The sequence below is a fragment of the Argentina anserina genome, chromosome 3 (genome assembly GCF_933775445.1).
Source record: "Argentina anserina chromosome 3, drPotAnse1.1, whole genome shotgun sequence".
In the NCBI taxonomy this organism is placed as follows: Eukaryota; Viridiplantae; Streptophyta; class Magnoliopsida; order Rosales; family Rosaceae; genus Argentina; species Argentina anserina.
Window position 1 is genome coordinate 31,893,221 of NC_065874.1, and position 20,713 is coordinate 31,913,933.

Here is a 20,713-nt window from a genome sequence, read left to right on the forward strand (position 1 = left end):
CCCCGGAATTTTCCAATTCCTCTCTTCTCTCCCTCTCTGGACAATCCGAGAGCTTCTTCATTGTAATAGTTCTTTTAATTCATGCATAAGTTCTTATTAAGTCAGTAATCTTTAGTTTCCATTCTGTTGTATTAAACCTTCTGTAATATTATGGTCACCTAGTAACAATCAATAAAACATTGTAATATATGCTTCCGTGGTCTATATATATATATATATATATATATCTCGCCCGCGTGCACACATATCTATCTATATATTTCAAGCATATTTTGTAGATATCGTATTTTATATTACATTTTGAAAGCATTTTGAAAAAAAAATGATATAAAAAATTTGTATCTAGAGCCGTTGGATTAACAAAAATAAGATTGTATTTTCATTCAAAAATAATATTTTGTGATTATTGTAATTGGTGACATAGTAAGATGACGTGACATGCCACGTGAGATTGCGGCGCCAGATCTGACATCATATTATAGCGCTAAAATATTTTCCTATTTCTAATTTCGAACGGGAAAGTATTTCAACTCCCATATTCTAGTTTATGAAACATAACTATTATTGAATCAAGGGAAAACTAACAAACAAAAATTGGTTAGCGAGTCCAACATGCATTCTAATCAAAGAAGGGGATATTGTCGATTGACAAGGAACTGTAACCCGTTGTGTTTGTCGACGGTGTATATAGAGAAGAAGTTGAAGTTGTAGTTGAAGAGGATGAAGAAAAGATAACAGAAGATGGAGTAGCAGCCGGTGGTGATGTTGAACTTGACTGGGGAGGTGCACCAATAGACACCATCCCAGAAGATACTAAGGCAGCAGTAGCAGAAGCAGCATGATGAGAATGAATATGATCTCTTGAAGAAAGGATCTGACTAGCTGCTTCTTTATATTTGTACCTTAATATTTCAGCCCTGACAGCATGAAGTTCCCTTTGTAAATATTGATGTTTTTGCTGCAAGTCTAAAATTACACCCATGCATCCGTAAACAGGGTCTCTCAATCTCAAGTTTGCTTCATAAACCAGACTATTTGCAGCATCAGCTCTTTGATTCTCTGACACCTCCTACAGGTACGCAAAAACCATATATTAATAACCAAATCAAAGGAAATTTCCTTAACAAAATACTTTTCGAGCAGCTGAGCGCTGGGTTTGCTATTTTCATGCACTCAATTTGTCATTTTGCACCCTTTATTTACAGGTTGATCTATGGAGATTGATGACGATTAAACGCGAGTGTAAATAGCAGAAACAAGAAATGTATGGGAGCACAAGTAATGATAATTAGTGTACCATTAGCAACTTGGAGACATTGCTTGCACCAAAGACTTTATGAACAGCTGAAAATTTGTGGGGTTCATGTGGGGAGAAATAGGGAGAGAAAGGGCATTCTTCAGCACATCTTCTTCTCAAGAGCTTACATGCAGCACAAGGTGTGATTGTGTTCAAAGTCGTCATCCCAGGGAGTTGACCAAATGAATTGTTCTGTCGACTCATCATTAGCATTTGAGCAGCTGCAGAAGTGATATGAATATCACTTTTTTTCCTGATTATATTCTCTCCTATAATCTCATCCAGACTCATGATCTCCCTGCTATCAACACCTTGCCAACAATTTTTAGGCGGAAAATAGATTTCATTTATAAACTTAAAGGATTCAATCATTCAACAGAAGACTAGAAAAATTATAATCATAACTAAGAAGAAGAGAAAACAATAAAGTTAGAGGAGGATCGAAAAAGATAAAAGCTTCAATTATCGAAATTTCAGAACAATAATTAACTAGTTACCTGTCTCCGGACATGTATTGTGCTTGGCTGCGAAAACAAAAGAGGAAGAAGAAAGAAAGATTGAGAAAGAGAAAAAGAGTGCTTATAAGGCAAGGTAAGCAAAGTGGGTCAATGTTTGTTATTGGAAACAAAACAAAAGTAGTATGAGAAAATGGTTGAAGAATCTGATATTATATTATTCAAGTCGGTGATATAGCTAGATAGCATCCAGGATTTGGTTAATTATATATGGTTTCTATTTTACTATATTGTTGTCGTGAGTGTGAAGTCTTGCGCGCTTCAAATCAACGTACATTTTCATACGCTCTACTACCATTTATTCATGTCTATGGAGCACAAAAACATATATGAAAACATTATAGAGCGATCATCAGGCGGTCGCAATTGTTTCCTTCTCTTTACTGGTTAAACAATCTTAATCCCAGAAGTACGTACATGCGAGTTCATATATAACAAACTTGACGACAATTAATGTGTGACTAGACTATATTAGACAACAAATTTATGATAGAGGAAAAGGATAACTTGGAAACACGATATATGATACAGATTTAGCATCAAATCCTAGCTAGCTAGAGAGATTACCAATTGAGTATACCAACAAAAGTATAGACTGTATAGAGAAAGATTAATTCAAACTTCTGATGTTAAAGTCATGTCTTAGCTAGCTACCGCTTTTATACTGTACATTTGGTGCTAAAATGAAACAATACTGGGGAAATAAATCTCATTGTCATAATTTCATCTTAGCCATTTATATATGTGGGAATTAGCTGACTACAATTTGAATCAATATTGCATATTATTGATGTAATCCAATTAATACAAACCAATGAAATAGTATATACGTGTATACACGCTATCTACATACTGTATGTACTTCAACTGCTACATACCACTCTCAACTAGCAAGATATATTATACATGACTTAATTAACGGACTGATTAAACTCATTAAAGTACGTACATGAGTAACACGGATGCGCAAATTAAACGTTCGTGTCTCATTCTTTGGGGCATAATATGGGCAGCTGTGACAACGTGTGTGAGTGAAATTGTGAATCATCGCAGTTTAGAGATGATCGATCACTTTGTGTTAGTCAAGCTCGCACGTTTTATCAGCAGCACTAGGCTGGCCACTGTTATGAAGATGATGATTTCAAAGTAATTACTTTCTTCTGTTTTTCCTCTTGTTTCCTCGTCAAGGACTTCGTTCGGTACATATATAGAGATTTTATTCGTCATTACGAGTACGCACATTGTTAGTTGTTACTATATGTATCAATGTATGCTCACAGGCTATGTAGTGCAGTGAATTAACAAAATGGCCAAACTAATGGTCGTTCAAAACTTCTAAATATAGATGGAATGAAAGCTCTAATCAACTTTATTGGTAAGAAAGGAATGAACACCTAGCTGACATGGGCACATTCGGAGGATCTTATTTGAAGTAAGAGTTCTGACATGATGTAATACAGTAAAACTGTTCTTGTTTGACCCGTAGTTGGAGGCACCCTTGTTCTACACTTCTACCCTAATTAATCAACCTCTTGTTTTGACATTCTCTTATTTACTTCTGCACATGAGTACCGAATTATCAACACCTAATATACTTATTAATATATATAGTATACATACAGTATACAAATAATACAATGTACTTTTGAACACAGGATCAATGAATACATGTCATGTTGCAGTTTATCACAATTTAGAGTTAGCAACAAGCTATATATATTAAATTTCAGTTACCAAATTTAACTATACTAATTAGTTAGAGCCTCAGATCGATTGAAGAGGAAATACCTACTGACCGGCCTGTCTAATTCACCAATTAGCTAGGAGCCGGAAATCGATTAATTAGGCACCAGACATCGATTAGTTAGGCTCTTATATATATATGGCTCGTTCAATTACTTTGTTTCTTAATTAGTGTAGTGCATGATTAGCTAGCTAGTTATTCACCGTGAATTACAAGCTAATGTATACGTAGTCGCATAATCTCATTGATCAAGTGCACATATCTCGCCTAGCCTAATTGCTATATACATGAACTTGGCTCTTTCTTTTGCTAATGGGTTAAAATTAAGTAAATTTAACAAGGGGTTCTTTAACTTTCAGTTAGGCCAAGACGACGTACAAAACGTTACATTGATTGATTGATATCCGAATGTTAGAGCTGATCAATTAAGTATCACATATGCTATCAGGCATGCATCTATATATATCTTCTGTAAAGCCACTTTAAGTTGACCTCAGAGGCTCAGAGCTGAGTATGGGCATGACTGCATGCATGAGGGCCTGCATCACGCATTTACATTAATTAACACTCCAAAGTGAAAGAAAAAGAAGAAGAGAAATTAAGAGCTCAGCTGGCGCGCGTGTTGTCTAAGGAAAATAGATCGTGTACGTTACATTGGTTCTTTGTGAAGGTGCGCATAAAAATTTAGGCACCAGAATAGAATGCGAATTGAAGGTGTTAATTACGAACTATCATGTAGGGGAAAACTGATCGATATTCATTAGTTTGACATTATGAAAAACATTCGAAATATATATATCATTCTGGTCTTACATACTGCAAATTAACATGCATATCGATCAGCATATATGCTTACGTTTCTGCTATAACAAACCAAAAGCTTTTCTTCATCAATCGATCTTCTAAACGAGTTCGAAGTAGTCCAACAGTTACTGGTGAAATTCCCTAAGCAATACCTTGATCAAGTATGAATAACAACCTGAAGTAGCTGAAACCTTTGAGCCATAGCCATACTCATGTGGGCACAGCATCCCTGAATCCGTTTCCGGTCGTACCTTTGGGCTTGGCGACGTTCGACCTCGTGCACAGTGATTTCTCGCCGGTGTACCCACAGGAGAAGACGGCACCGAATAGTAATTAACTGAAGACGCTGACGATGTTGACGATGACCTTGAGTTTGATGGAGAAGAAGAAGAGGCCGGAGATGATGGGGTTGATGCTTTTCTTGATCGCAGCTTTGGGAAAATGTTGTGTAAATGAAGAGATTTCGGGTACTTGGTTTTCGTTCTAGGCCTGTCTATGGACTTTGTATTATAAAAGTAAGAAGGCGGGGGTGTGAGAGGAGGTAGAGTAAGGTTTTGGCGGAACTTGGATTTTGGAGTACCTGGTTGAGACTCCCAATCGAATGGAACTGAAACCGATGCAGAGACTCTTCCATGGTAGTCTTCAAGTGATGAAGATAGTTTAGCCATGGAAAATTCCTTTATCGATCGACCAGTTGTTCAGAGGGACGTTGTTGCTGTTGTACGATCAACTGGTCTTGCTTCTCTGGAGGCTAGGCGCTTTTAACTCTTAATTGGTTACAATACTCATGATTAACCAATATACTATAACACATGCATGTTTGCTAATTTGAAGGATCTGGTTATGAGATAATTCAACTTTCTCATGTGAGTCTGTAACATGGATCGGTTCTGCTTAAATATGTATTAGCTTCAATTCCTGTACAGAATCATGTCCATAACAAATAGAATAAGGGTTTCTCTTTTTGTAGTTTATGACAAGTGGGAAATAAAAAGAAAATCCTAGTGACATAATATTTTACCGCAGGATCATGACTTAACCAACTAATAATACCTTTCAATTTAGTATAACTTTAATTTGGCACAATGTTTTGCTTCTAAGAATGATTATGATGCTTGATGCTTCTATAAATCTATAGGCAACTTGAATCAATCAAACCGGCCCCAAACGTCATGTCATGAACTGGCCTCTAGAATCCAGTAAAGAGTAGTTTGGAATTGTAGGCAATGAACTATATAAAACACGTATTCCATGCAAGTGCATGTACGTTTATTTTACTGCTCTCATTACTTTATTAGAAAACTACAGGTGATAGTTTAGTCGGAAACAAAAAGGATTAACATAGATGCACCTTTCGACAATACGATTCTGCAATTAAATTTAGGGTTTGCAGCTGAATAACAAATGCGTTAGCTTACTTGATGTAAATAAGGAATTCCACCATAGAATTAACAAGAATTAATTTCAGTTTACCCCATAAATTTTTGTTTGGCTAAAAATCGTTTCGGCTGAGGACAGGCCGAGGCACTCAAAAAAATCGTCCTTTTTGTTTGCGGGCAGACCAACTCGGGGCCGGACGGCCAAGTGAGGTTTTGATTTATGTATTTGCGCTAGATCTGACTTCTTTCAAGTGACGGTCAGCCGAGGAATGAACGTTCTCAGCCTTTGGGTTCGAAAACCTTTGTTCGGACTCCGGCCAAATCAATAGCCAGGATCTTCGAAGACGTCTACCTGTTGATTGAACTCAAACGTGCGGGTGATAGGCGAGAGATCGATTGGGTGAAGGTACTCGTATATCACTGTGAATATGAAGTCAAACGTGCAGATTCGGTTGTCGGTGCGTTGTGAGGTGATGTGGGTGTGAATGGAAAATTGCATTGATCCAATTCGGATTGGCCGAATGAGATCAATGGATTGATGGTATGAATCTAAATTAGCAAAGTACTCCTAGGTGCAAGAAAGTAAAGAACAAGAATAGTAAAGACTAATAAAACTAAAACGAAAGTAAAATTACCTATGAAATATAAAGAGATATGTTGTTTGAAAGGTTGTATATTGATTGGTTTGGTTGGTGTTGGACCCTTTACACTGATTCACAAAATGCTATGAGAAAAAACCCAAAATGATACCTGAAGTATTGTGAAATATATTTTTTGGTACCTACGAATTTGTGTTACCCGAAATGGTACATGAACTATTGCACCGTTATCCAATATGGTACCTCTGTTAAATTGATGATGGGACATGTATTTAGAATTTGTTTTTACCAAATACAGTAAAACCTCGTTAAATAATACCCGATTAAATAATAACCTCGCTAAAATAAAAAAAAATTCCGGTCTCAACTCGAAGCCAACGTGTTAAATTAATAATTCACTAAATTATAAGATAATGGAAGTTCGAGAATTTATTTAGCTAGACCCCATCAAATATATAAATTATTAGTGTCGTAATTTATATAATAAATTTTAAATTTATGAGGATTTCATTAAAAAAATTAATTAATATAATCATCATCAAACAATAAAATATTTTGAACAATGTTATACATAAAAAATAGTATATTTAATAAGGTATACGTAATAAATTAAACAATGTAAGTAAAAAATAATTCTTCGCCAAAATGAAAAACAATAGAGGTTTTACTGTAAGTAATAAGAAAAAAAAATTTAAAAATAATTTTGTTATTATTGCTAAACAAATATATATACTAAAACTTGTGTTATGTTTTGTGATACAAAAGTTGATTTTTTCCTCTTAAAATTAAAAATTTCATAAAAAAGATTGTAAATAAATTTGCAAATAATATAGGTATGATTTATCAAGTCCAACAAATTTTCAGTCAGTTTGGTGAATTTATGAGAATTTTGAAGAAAAAGAGATAGGAAATAAAAAAATTGTGTATAGACCATTTTGTCCTTCTAAATACATGTCACATCATCAATTTAACGGAGAAACTAACGGAGGTACCATATTGGTTAACGGTGCAATAGTTCAGGTACCATTTTGGGTAACAAAAATTCGTATGTACCAAAAAATACCTTTTACGATATTTCAGGTATCATTTTGGGTATTTTCCCAAATGCTATATATACAAGTCAATCCTTAACTATCATATCCCGCAATGGCAACAAATGCCAACTTCCTTATAGGCCGTCTCGAACATGAATGTTAAGACTCGGCTGATTTCTGAAATGGTTGGACCCTTTACTAGAATTGAAGGCTTTCCTTGTGTGGTACTCCTTGACTTGGCTAACTTCCAAGATGGCTGGATTGTGTGAGCAAATTGAGAGCTTTCCTTATGTAAATTCCTTCCTAGACTCACTCAGCCATGTTTGTCTTTGGGCTCTGACCGTAAGATAACTAAATGTAAACTACATCTCGGCCCAATTCCATTTATCGGTCGCGTCCATTTGAACTATCCAAATAATCATGAGTCGTTATTAATTAGTGTGGCATCTTGGTGGGACTTAACTTGGGGCTCGGTCGTCCTGACCCTTTCCTCTTGTTATTCTCAACTCCAGCCAAATTAGCAAGTCTTTCTAAATTTGGCTGAGCTTCAATTCAATTTAGCAACTCATGGGGGTTGCTAAATTTAGATGCAAACAACTTTACACTCAAAATTAATTCACCCCTTAAACTTTTATTTAAATCAATTCACCCCCTATACTTTCAAATAACATCAAAAAATGACAAAAATTCAGATTTTCTTGGTTAAAATCCGATAAAATATTAAAAGAATGATTTGAATCATATATGCAAGACCGAAACAAAATTCTTAATAATTTTACAACAACACTGAAGCTTTAAAATTAGGTCTCGTAGCATAATTATCGATATAATCCATATAAAATCTGAATTTTATCATTCTTTGATGTCATTTGAAAATATAGATGGGTGAACTGATTAAAATAAAAATTTAAGGAGTTGACTGATTTTAAGTGTAAAGTTTATGGGGATAAACTGAAAGTAATTCAATTAATAATATTATATATATACATGATGTACGTAGTGATTACATACAAGTTTACCACTAATTTACCTTAGCTTGAGCTTTGAGGTCAGACTCATGCATGCAGCAGGCTCCATGTGAGTCACCGAATTGGTTTAATTCTGAATCAATTATACAATTGATTACGGGACGAAAAATAATATGGTTGCTAGGTGGGTGGCTTTTAACGAACCTATGAGACATTTCCCTACAATTATTGCCTTATGAACGGCGATTAAGGCGATCTGATAATTAATCAACCTTAGCCAACTCAAAAGTATCATTGAGAATTTGACCACATAGCTAAAATATATAGAAAAGCAGATTGGTCAATCTTTGAAAACTTTGAAAAATAGTATACAATCAATTGAGCTAATTTATCGAATTGACATGCGAATAAACACATACATGATAGATCAAGCGACATTTCATATACTACAATAAGGCAAAAATATGTCTTTATACAAAGATTTAGTGTGGGTCGTTATGCATGAACATCTTTGCCATTCCGAGGGCTTTTCATTATAGTTCACTCTACATGCGCAGTGAGCATTATCACATTCAAATAACCGGTCGAATTATTGACTTCTATAGGATGTTTTGGTTTACTCTCTCCTCTCCAGAGGATGCTAGATCTGATCTCTTTTTTATTTATCGTAATCCAAAGGCTTTCATATCAGTAGCGGATCCAGACCATTTTGTTAGCCTAGGCAAAACTTAAGCAAGCACCAAGTGTTATTGTAGACACATGAAATTTAATAAAGTAAATCATCTTCATTAAATAATTAAATCGATCAAGGACCTGACAAAATTACACACGTGGCCCAAAAGTCAACAAAGTTGGTGCAGATCCGAATAAAACTCGTGTCAGCACATAAATAGATGATCGTAATTGAAACTACGTGATTCCGACGTAAATTGGAAATTGAATGTCATTGACGATTCAAAATGGTAATCAGACATTTGATTAAATTAATAAATTCCCTAACGGTTATAATTAAGTCAATTATTTTCTATTTAATTTAGTTATGAGAATAACTAATTTTAAATTAATCGGAAAATACATATTGATTTAATTATACAATTAAAGAAATTTATTATTTTAGTGTCATTAAAATATTCTACAAAATAGAAACTTTGATACTATAAATATCCCTTTCAACATGAAGATAAGGGGGATTTTTGACATTGGAGAAGAAGAGAGCAATAACACTCTCGAGAAATCCCGAAGTCTCCCAAATCCACGAAGAATTATCAAGCTACCAAATCGCTCGTTCTTCATCAAATCCAAACTCAAGTCCACGAAGAATCATCAAGCTGTCAAATCGCTCGTTCTTCATCAAATCCAAATCCAAATCCAACTCAAACTCAAATTCTCAAGATCAAGTGCATGTCACTCTTGAGCCAAATCACATACTAAGATAAAATCAGAGGAGTTCACAAAGATTGTAACCCCGCGCTTGATTATCAATAAATTATATTTTATTTTTACACGTGTCTGCACTCTTGTTTGTTTTCAGATTCACGTTCTACAAATTGGCATGCCCAGTGGGACATTTTTGGCCTCTCATCTCCTTTTCCGAAAAAATCTTTCGTTTGTGCGATGGCTTCCAAGAACAACCAAGCCGTTCCACCGAAGAAATCCAAGTCCACAACCGCGAGGTCAAACGGAGAGGCCAAACCGGTGAAGAAATCCAAACAAGCATTCTCCAAATCAAAGAGTGAACTAATTGTCCTTGTCACCCGGAGCGTGGCTAGAACTCAACCCACAACATTTTTGGCACTTGCTAGTAAGCCTCGTCAACCAATCATCACCTTGGAGAGCTTGAGAGCAATTGAGCATGCCTCTCAGAGTGGGAAGAAGCAAGTGTCTAAAGAGAATGAGCCAAAAGAGCAATATCCTCTATCCGTTCGTGGTGATGGCCCTATCCTGAAGACGTTTTCTCTGATGACGAATCAAACACGGCGTCATACCACGGAAGTCCCAAAGAAGATGGCGATAACTTTCATTCTATGGCACATGAGTCCTCTTCTGACAATGCGCAGGTCTTGGTGACAGGGGCATCCACAATCGAGGAGCAACTCTCCAATCTGATGGAGATGGTTGAAAAGCTCACCCGAATGGTTGAAGAAAAGGATGTGCAAATCGCTGAGCTCTATAGCAAGTTGGAAGATCACAATGATGAGAACTCCACCAAAGGGTCGCCTGGCAGGAGGAAAGTAAATGAAAAGGATGAAACATCCAAGAACGATGGCGACTCGCTTGGTTCCTTATCACTCTAGCAATTGCAGGACATCATCACCAACTCAATTCGGGCTCAATATGGAGGTCCTTCTCATGACTCCATCACTTACTCCAAACCTTACACGAAGAGGATCGACAACTTAAGAATGCCGCTGGGGTATCAGCCACTAAATTTCCAATAATTCGAAGGTAAAGAGAACCCAAAGCAACACGTTGCCCACTTTGTGGAGACTTGCAGCAACGCCGGGACAGAAGGCGATCACCTTGTCAAGCAGTTTGTTCGCTCGTTGAAGGGAAATGCTTTCTAGTGGTATACAGACTTAGAGCCGGAGTATGTTGACAGTTGGGACCAAATGGAGTGCGAGTTCCTTAATCGATTCTATAGTACAAGGCGGACAGTGAGCATGATGGAGCTAACTAACACGAAGCAACTGAAGGATGAACCCGCAATCGGCTACATCAATAGATGGCGCTCACTTAGCCTTGATTGCAAAGATCGACTGTCAGAGGTGTCAGCCGTTGAAATGTGCATCCAAGGCATGCACTTTGATTTGCTATACATCTTGCAAGAAATCAAGCCTCGTTCTTTCGAAGAGTTTGCTACTCGAGCCCACGAAATGGAGCTAAACTTGGCAAGTCATAAGGGAAAGAATGAAACCCTGGTCAACTAACGAAAAGATAAAGCCTTCGGAAGCAGATTTGACAAGGTTGTGAAGAAGCCTTCCAAAGAATCAATGGTCATCAATACTGCACCGGTTAAGATCTCTACACCGGATAAGAAAGAGTTTAATAAGGTGGAACCTCCTCGAACCTACGATAGTAGTAAACGCACGTTAAAGGAGATGGAGCGAAAAACATACCCGTTCCCAGACTCTGATGTGGCGGGCATGTTAGAGGATCTGCTCGAAAACAAGATAATAGAGCTTCCGGAGTGCAAACGTCCAGAAGAAATGCATTGAGTCAACGATCCAAAGTATTGCAAATATCATCGCCTCATTAGTCACCCTATAGAGAAGTGCTTTATTCTCAAGGATTTGATAATCAACCTCGCCAAGCAAGGGAAGATTGAGCTGGACGTTGACGACATTGCTGAAGTCAATTGCACTACCGTAACATTCGGGTAGTTTGAGCCGGTTCCACTCCCTTTTCACCCGATGAAAGCACCGTTCTGTTTCACAAAGGAGGCGCGTGAACATGAGAAGACCAAAGAAAGATGTTCCATTTGTATGGGATGAAACTTGTCGCAATGCCTTTGAGAGCATAAAGAAATACCTGACGAATCCTCCGGTGTTGGGTGCACCTATCGCCGGGAAACCTCTTATCCTTTACATTATGGCTCAAGAGAGATCGTTTGGGGCCCTTCTTGCCCAAGAAAATGAAGCCAAAAAGGAGAAATCCTTGTACTACTAAGTCGGACCCTCACCGGACCTGAGCTGAATTATCCGCCGATAGAGAAGATGTGTCTTGCACTCGTCTTCGCCATTCAAAAGTTGAGGCATTACATGCAAGCTTACACAATGCATTTGGTGGCGCGAGCCGATCCAGTTAAGTTCATATTATCTAAACCAGTTCTAACCGGACGCTAGCTAAGTGGGCGTTACTATTAAACCAATACGACATTGTATATGTGCCCGATAAAGCAGTGAAAGAACAGGCATTAGCCGATTTCTTGGCAGACCACCATATTCCAGCGGATTGGGAAATCTCAGATGAATTCCTGGATGAGGAAGTCTTCCTTGCAAAGGTCCTCCCTACTTGGAAGATGTTTTTCGATGGCTCATCTAGGGCAGACGGAGCAGGGGCTGGTGTTATCTTTGTCTATCCACAAAAGCAGATATTGCCTTATTCTTCCACTCTTGGGGAATTGTGCTCCAACAATGTCGCAGAGTACCAAGCCTTGATTATGGGATTTCAAACAACGTTAGAAATTGAAATCCAAAGTCTCAAAATGTATGGAGACTCAAAGTTGGTGATTGATCAACTGCTCATTAATTACGAGGTCAAGAAGGAAGACTTGGTACCTTATTTCAAACTTACCACACAACTCTTGAAGGGATTTGATAATGTTACACTCATACATGTGCCACAGAAAGAAAATCAAATGGCAGACGCATTGGCAAACTTGGCGGCGACCTTGGCATTGCCTGGAGACGAAATTTTGGACATCCCAATTTGCCAAAGGTGGGTCGTGACAACAAATCCTTCACTCCAGTGTGCCAGTTCTCATGTAGTGTCAGTTCACACCATTGATGTTGAAGATTGGAGGCATCCTTTTATCGACTATCTTGAGCACAACAAGCTTCCTGAAGATTCAAAGCAAAGGTGGAGCATCAAGCGACGAGCACCATGCTTCCTCTACTACAAAGAAACTTTATATCGAAGGTCATTTGACGGAGTACTCCTTCGATGCTTGGGAAAAGATGAAGCGGTCAAAGCCATGGAAGAGGTTCATTCTGGAGTGTGTGGAGCACATCAGTCAGGACCGAAGTTACATTTTCAAGTAAGACGACTAGGGTATTATTGGCCCTCCATGGTCAAGGATTGTATGGAGTATGCAAAGAAATGTCAAGCTTGTCAGTTTCATGCCAACCTCATTCATCAGCCACCTGAGCCGTTGCATCCAACAGTTGCTTCGCACCCATTCGATGTTTGGGGAATGGATGCAATTGGACTAATCACTCCGAAATCATCGGCTGGTCATATGTACATTTTGGCAGCCGCAGATTTCTTCTCAAAGTGGGCAGAGGCGATACCGCTCAAAGAAATAAAGAAAGAAAATGTTGTGGACTTCATTACGGGAAGCATTATACAACGCTATGGTATACCGCGATGCATCATCACGGACAACGCCAAGTACTTCTCGAATACTACAACAGAAAAGTTGAGCAAGAAATTTCACATCAGGCTTCACTTTTCTTCAATGTACAACGCCCCCGGCAAATGGTTTGGCAGAAGCATTCAATAAAATGCTTTGTAACATTCTGAAGAAAACTGTCAGCAAGAAGTAGAGGGATTGACATGAGAAATTGGGCGAAGCTCTCTGGACTTATAGAACGACGTATCGGACAGCCACAAATGCTACACCTTATTCTCTTATCTATGGCGTCGAATTCGTGTTACCATTAGAAAAAGAAATCCCGTCATTGAGAATCGCTTTACAAGAAGGTCTCACAAATGAAGAAAATGTTAAGTTGCGCCTGCAAGAGTTAGAAGCTTTGGACGAGAAGAGGCTTGATGCACAACAACACCTGAAATGTTACCAAGCTCGGATGTTACACGCCTTCAACAAAAGTGTTCGACCACGGTCATTTCAAGTTGATGATTTAGTTCTTGTTGTTCGAAGCCCTTCATTATGACGCACAAGTCTGGCTCTAAATTCAAGTCAAAGTGGGATGGTCCTTACGTCTTCAGAGAAGTATACACCAATGGAGCTTATAAAATTGTGGCGGAAGACGATTTGAGGATCGGTCCTATTAACGGCAAGTTCCTGAAGAAGTACCATCCTTGAAAATGTCAAAGTCTGCTCCAAGTCTGCACGAGCCTAAACTGCATAAGACAAGAAAAAAAAACAATAAAAACAAAAATGCTCCACGCCTGCATGAGCTTAAACTGCACAAGGCACCAAAAAAACTCGTGAACTACGTGATGACTTGATTCATTCTTTAGAAAGATACGTAGGCAGCTTGAGAATAACAATCTTAAGTTCAGTCACATCAAAATAAAAAGGGTTTTGTCTGCCAATCATAAAGCAAATTCTTATTTCACTGATAGTATGTTGAATTGCAAAATCGATTGATTACAAGATGATTGAAAAAAAAGAGAGGAGCAAGTCCTGATTATTCAAGTCAGCTATCACATCCAGGTCAAACCCTTGAAGCTGCTACGATGTTCTTCAAAATTGGCTCGCAACTTCTTTGCCTTTTCAATCTCTGTTGCAGTCAGTTCTGGAATCTCTCGTATTTGGCACTTCTTCTGTTCTAGATCAGCAAATCTTGCATCGTGAAGAAAAAGGTCTGCATCTAGCGAGTCCAACGTCTGCTCTAGCTTCTGTTGCTCTTTCTTCAAATTCTCAAGGGACTCAAGTGTAGACCGACGCTGATTAAAACTATTTTGTCGAATTTCTTGGGCTGTCGTGATTTCAGACTCTGTCTCAACCAATTTTTGGGCGCTTGTGCCCATGGCGCATTTGTGAGCGCTTGCAAGCCTTGCCGAGTCATATAGGGTAGAGCTTGTCATCAACTGCTCCAATTTGTTTTTTATTGTTGATGGGTCGACTCCATATTTGCTAAGTTCATTCGTCAACATATCAAGCTCATTCCTCCCCGCAATAATCATCTTTAGAGAATACGTCGCTATCACACCTTCTATCTTTACACAAACTTATGCAGCTGCTCGCATGCGGATATCGCGGAGCCATTGACTTGTGTCCACTACCTCAATATCGCACGCATAAGTTTTAGGAAATATTGCTTTTTCTGAAGGCTTTGTACTTCCCGTCGCCATGGACAAACATGTGTATATGAGGGTAAAAATGAGCATAAATTATTGAAGAAATACGGAAAATAATATATAAACAAATTTGCGTGTATCTCTCTGGTCAACTGGATGTGGTTCACTCTCCTTTCGACGTACGTCTTTTTCTGTGAAAATGTTAGCTGCACACTCCTCAAAAGGAAATTGAACGCTATCACATGAGCAGACTTCATCAAAATAACCGATATCTTCAAGCTGAGAGGAACAAAATTGGATCAAGTTGGCAATAAGTGAACTATTGAATATGATACATAGGTAAAAGGGACGAGCACAAAAGCAAATACGACAAAAATGGTTTAAGTGAATACCTCAACATGCGCATGCACGAGTTTTGAAGGACCAGAAACATCCCCAAGAAAGTTTCCGCCAAGATCAAAGTCGGCATTAGGATTGAAGTAAATAGATCTGAGATCATCGTCATCCCTCTTTTGACGTTTGAAGTGCACGTCACTATGGGTACTACTGCTGCTTCTACTATGCCTTCTGGATGTAGCAACCTTCTCCTTCGACTTGGGACAGAAATATGCTGAATCTCCGATTCCTTCTAAAATTGGAGGAGGTGGAATCTGATAGTTGTCAACCGGGGGTAAAACTTCGGCGGAAACCAAAATTTGGAGAGGAGTTGTCGCACGGTCGTCTCCTTTAGCTCTTGGAAGCTCTTGTTGTGGCAAATTTACAATGGTTATCTTCATAGGCCTCTTTAACGCGGAGTGATGAACTTTGGACCACCATTCGATGTAGTCCTGAGTAACCATAAAATTGGTGATGTCACTTTTCATAGGCAAAATTACCTCACCTTTTGTGCCAAGCTTCGTCAAGCTATCCCAAAACAAGTATGTCCGAGTCAAAGGTATAGGTCGACTATCTCTTTGGGAACCTTCGGGAACACCCTGAACATATCCGAATTGTCGACTGAATCGCTGAGGGCTATAGGGTTCGACTACTCGCCAACTATCTTGCCGTAGGGACACAAATCAAGAGCGAAGGCTAATGAGATAGGCAGAATCTGAAGGAATGGCTCCGTGGGCGTCAACGATCAGTTTGCGCGCACTGGAAACTTTGACAAATCATTCCATTCGAACATTATCACAAGCGGTAAACAAGGCGCGGGCCCGTTCATCATCGAAATGTCTTGCTGACAATTCCCCTGAAATATGAACCATTAAAGGCCTGAAGTTTTTTGGATGTCGAGAAAAGAAATAGGTGCTGAAATACTCGGCCAACCACCCATACAAGTAATGAAAAGGAAGCGCAGTTGGACAACTTCCTGGATCACTTGAGACGGATATGGCATTTAAACCCTGATATATATTCGCCAATACGGGAACCGCCAGACAGTAGTGTTGACCTTGGGCTATTCTGTGAGCAATCTTAAAAACTCTAGGACGAATAAAACCTGGATCATTCTTCGGGAATACGAATAAACAAAGCCAGCATACATAAAAGGCAGAGAGGTAAACAGATTCCATGCTTGCTTCTTCTACGCCTAAGTCCTCGAATAGTAAAAGATCTTCCGGAGTTCGCCAGCGAATCCCCGGAATGGCGCCCGATGGATCGTGAGTATTAGTGGGCGCGGCCCTCTTATTTCGTGTACTCTTGGTAGGAGGCCTCTTGTATCTCATCTCGCCTTTGTACCAATACCGTATCCATGTAGCTATCTTCACATTGCCACGCTCCCTCTTGCACAGTCTATGGTAAGCAAGAAACAAATAACGATAGCTTTTGGGGATGAGAAGCTCCCCTTCTTTACTCTTTGCAAAAAACTCGGCAACGGGTGGGACAACTTCGTCATAAAACCTTCCAAGGATAGGCAAGCCTCCAATAAGCTCAAGGTCTAAAAGAGATATAGACATCTCCCCTTGCGATGTGTGCAGAGTGTTTGTAGCAGGGCACCAATACTCACAAAAAGCTCACACAACAGAAGGAAAACGATCATAGCTGAACAATGACGCAAACACTGCTCGATAGAGACCCATTTTCTTGATGCGGTCTTTGTTTCGGCTTAAAACATCCTCTACCCACTCCTAGTAGCACTCTGTGTAGGTAAAACCGCCGGTAGTTTGAAAGGTACCTCATCGCGCAGAGTTGTTGGATATAGAGTCGTTGAGAAGCTTGAATGACACCGTGAGAGCCTCTTCGTCACAATGTGCAGACTTCAGCATCAAAACGTCTGAACTTAGCTCCTCATTGCCTGTCGAAAGCTGGCTACTTGACAGTTCACCGCATGAGCCCACTGCAAGATGGGAGTGGAGCTGCCATAGAATGGAGTTTTAAATGCGAATGGCCCGGTAAGAGAAAGATGTACAGTTAAGGTGGTGCCATCATGTTGCTCATCTTCAACATCCTCGAGGATAGTAATAGTCTCGTCCTTGAAACTCTTGAAAGCCACTTTGGTGAATGTGATGCGTAAAGCCTAACACGCTTTTGTTGACTACTGTCAAGTCTATGAAATGCGAGCAGTTAAGCGATTAAGTCGTTTACATTCTTCAAATCCGTCAGAAATTAACGCGTTTCGAAAGGTGTCGAATGGTTATATTGACCGCAGCGCCCGAATTGTTGTCAAAATCCTACAAAAAAAAAGAGGAGGGTCAATGCCAAACCATGAAAAAAAAAATTCAGATTCAAAAAAAAAAGTCAGATTAATAAAATAGGGGTCGCACCGTAAGCCCGCGGGCATGCCCTCACCGGATCATACCAGACCTGTTTTTTTTTTTTTTATAAACTACCCGAGAAAGAACCCAGAAGCTGAAATTGGAGTTGAACAACAGCCGAGCCACACTCTTCCAATCCGATCTCCGCAACAGAAGCTCCTCCGGCTGACGCACCACCCTTGTTGTGACCCTCTCGCCGTCGTCGTCTCCCCTCCGGTTGTGGAGAGCCTTATCGTCGCCGGAAGCAAGGGAATCAAGAAAAAACAGCCGGCTGTTCCGTTGTCTCCGCCACCTCTCCGGCCACCGTTTGAGTTAACTCCAGTATTTTTCTTCTTCTCCTCTTCGTGCTAGGCAAGTCTGTGTCATTAGTTCTTGGATTTGACGAAGTTTTGAGGAATTCAGATCTTAGAAGCCGTGTTGTTCTTGGTCGTGTTTCGACCGCAACGTTTGCTTTCAATTTGATTCTAGTATCCTTGATATATATGGTGAAATTTTGTTGTTAGCTTCCATGGATCGAATTGATCAGAATTCCAAATTGTTGCCTATTGGTTTGTTGAAATGAACTTTGCTCCCTTACCTTGCCGAGAAGCTGCCTGAAGAAAAAAAAAAGAGCAACATCAGTTAGTAAGGGGCTGAAAATAAGAAGTTTCAAATCATGGGAGACTACCTTTTCTTTTGTGTATTGAATCAAGAAAATTACAGGTGATTAAATAGGAGATTACAAGAAAACTTTATGGGACAAAATGATGGAAAATGGCTCGCACTCACAATGTGTTGATGACCTTTGCCAGAAATGGAGGATGCACTCACAATGTGTTGATGGCCTTTGCCAGAATGGAGGATTTGTGTTGTTGTTTGGTGAGATGTTTGGCCAAAATATACATTTGTTTATGCTTGGCCAAAATGGAAAGATTAATAAATTTAAATTAAATTCATCTGATTAAAATATATGATGAAAAGATTACTACAAAATTTGCGGAGCCTCGGAAGTTAGCTCCATAAATTCTTCAAATCAAAGTGCATACTTCAAACTGCACCTTCGGCACGTGACGACGACATGTCTGCAGCACGACTTGAAGTGGGGGCATTTGTAGACACATGAAATTTAATGAAGTAAATCATCTTCATTAAATAATTAAATCGACTAAGGACCTGACAAAATTGCACACGTGGCACAAAAGTCAACAAAGTTGGTGCAGATCCGAATAAAACTCGTGTCAGCACATAAATGGATGATCGTAATTTAAGCTACGTGATTCCGACGTAAATCGGAAATTGAATGTCATTGACGATTCAAAATGGTAATCGGACATTTGATTAAATTATACAATTAAAGAAATTTATTATTTTAGTGTCATTAATATATTCTACAAAATAGAAACTTTGACATTATAAATACCCCTTTCAACATGAAGTTAAGGGGGATTTTTGACATTTGAGAAGAAGTGAGCAATATCACTCTCGAGAAATCCCGAAGTCTCCCAAATCCACAATCGCTCATTTTTCATCAAATCCAAATTCAAATCAAACTCAAATTCTCAAAAAATCAAGTGCATGTCACCCTTGAGCCAAATCACATACGGAGATAGAATCAGAGGAGTTCACAAAGATTGTAACCTCGCGCTTGATTATCAATAAATTACATTTTATTTGTACATGTGTCTGCACTTTTATTTGTTTTCAGATTCTCGTTCTACAGTTATAAAAGCACCTTAAACCAGTAGACTTTTAGTTAAATTAGTTCAGTCAAACTAACAAATCATCATTATTAAATAGGAAGAAAATATGCTGTCCCCATTTTCCTATCCCCTTATATGTCCCTCCATTAATATATTTATGTGTCATTTCTTGTCAACTCTTAACAACTATCTAATTCTGCTAACTGAAAATAAAATAAAATCATTTTAAATCAAAACTATAATTATACAAAAGGTTATTATATGAAGTTTTTCTTGTTTATCTGAGTTCTCTCTATAATTTAATTGTAAAGTTGACCGACTTCTCATTTTTTTCGATGTATCGATATGGTTTTATTTTTTATTTTTTAGATTTAATTTATGCCTTATGCTTAATTTTAATTTCGACATCGAAAGAAATTCAATCTTCATCCAAGTCTTCCTTGCAATTGTTCTCGAAGTGGATCACTCTCTTTTAATATTGTTTGGTTGCTTGATCTAATTTCCTAAATGATTCGTATAAAATATGTGTTTGTATTCATCTGGGTTCATGTTTGTTGCTTGATTAATTTCCTAAGGATTCGTATAAAATGTGTTTGTATTCATCTGGGTTCATGTTTTTTATGGTAAAAAATCTGAGTTCATGGTGTAATCAGTAATCGTAGGAGCAAAGGACATTATGATTCTATGTTTTTGGTCTTCAATTTTGTTGGTGTGACATCTATTTTGTGAGATTCCATAGTTAGTACTCAGTAGCAATTAAAAGTTTCATCAACCCAAAAGCTTGAAGAAGAATGATTCTCAGTTATCATAATCTGTCTGCAAATCTGGGCATCGATCATAGTTCATGGCATATTTGATTTTATTTTTAATATGTCAAATGGAAAATGATGCAGGAGAAAAACATTTTGTTCAAACGTAAAAAACATTACGGAGTTAAAGTGTTGTTAGTCATCTTAGGTGGCAGGCCAAATGTCAAACTTTGATTAGAGGACAGAGAAGGAGACATTAAAAATGAGAGCAGATTCTCTTCCCTTATTAAAAGTCTACTTGGAATTAATATAAGACTTACAAGTCATCCTCAATAGTTTATCTCGAAAGACTTCATTATAATATCATAAGTCCTGTACAAGGGTTTGAGTTGGTGACCTAGATTATTCTAAAAATTAAAAACAAAAGTTAGATTGATGACCTAGATTAAAAAGTTAGATTATTCTAAAAATTATATATGACACCTACTTATATATCTTTTACTAA

The 20,713-nt window shown here is 38.3% G+C and overlaps 2 protein-coding genes across 4 annotated transcripts; one reads left to right on the forward strand and one right to left on the reverse strand.

Annotated features, from left to right (window-relative positions):
• Nucleotides 1-439: 439 nt before the first annotated feature.
• On the reverse strand, nt 440-1,873 carry LOC126786801 (LOB domain-containing protein 15). 3 transcript variants are annotated; one of them, XM_050512730.1, is made up of 3 exons: nt 1,795-1,873; nt 1,298-1,595; nt 440-1,069 (listed from the first exon to the last, which is right to left on the reverse strand). In XM_050512730.1, exons 1-3 carry the CDS (start codon nt 1,806-1,808, stop codon nt 620-622), a joined length of 762 nt encoding a protein of 253 aa, XP_050368687.1. In that variant the 5' UTR covers nt 1,809-1,873; the 3' UTR covers nt 440-619. The 3 variants fall into 3 exon arrangements, with proteins under 3 accessions (XP_050368687.1, XP_050368686.1, XP_050368685.1); XM_050512729.1 differs by having other exon boundaries at nt 1,298-1,598; nt 1,795-1,813; XM_050512728.1 differs by lacking the exon at nt 1,795-1,873 and having other exon boundaries at nt 1,298-1,766.
• An 11,253-nt stretch (nt 1,874-13,126) lies between these two features.
• Nucleotides 13,127-13,561, forward strand: LOC126787508 (uncharacterized). Its single transcript, XM_050513380.1, has one exon. It carries the CDS (start codon nt 13,127-13,129, stop codon nt 13,559-13,561), a length of 435 nt encoding a protein of 144 aa, XP_050369337.1.
• Nucleotides 13,562-20,713: the final 7,152 nt, after the last annotated feature.

What these genes read in the sequence shown, in the direction of transcription:
- LOC126787508 (XM_050513380.1), top strand. Translation starts at nt 13,127, where the DNA reads ATGGTCAAGGATTGTATGGAGTATGCAAAGAAATGTCAAGCTTGTCAG.
- LOC126786801 (XM_050512728.1), bottom strand. Translation starts at nt 1,669, where the DNA reads ATGATTGAATCCTTTAAGTTTATAAATGAAATCTATTTTCCGCCTAAA. An exon ending in ATGTCTCCAAGTTGCTAATG is followed by an intron (nt 1,070 to 1,297) that starts GTACACTAATTA and finishes GCGTACCTGTAG; the next exon opens with GAGGTGTCAGAGAATCAAAG.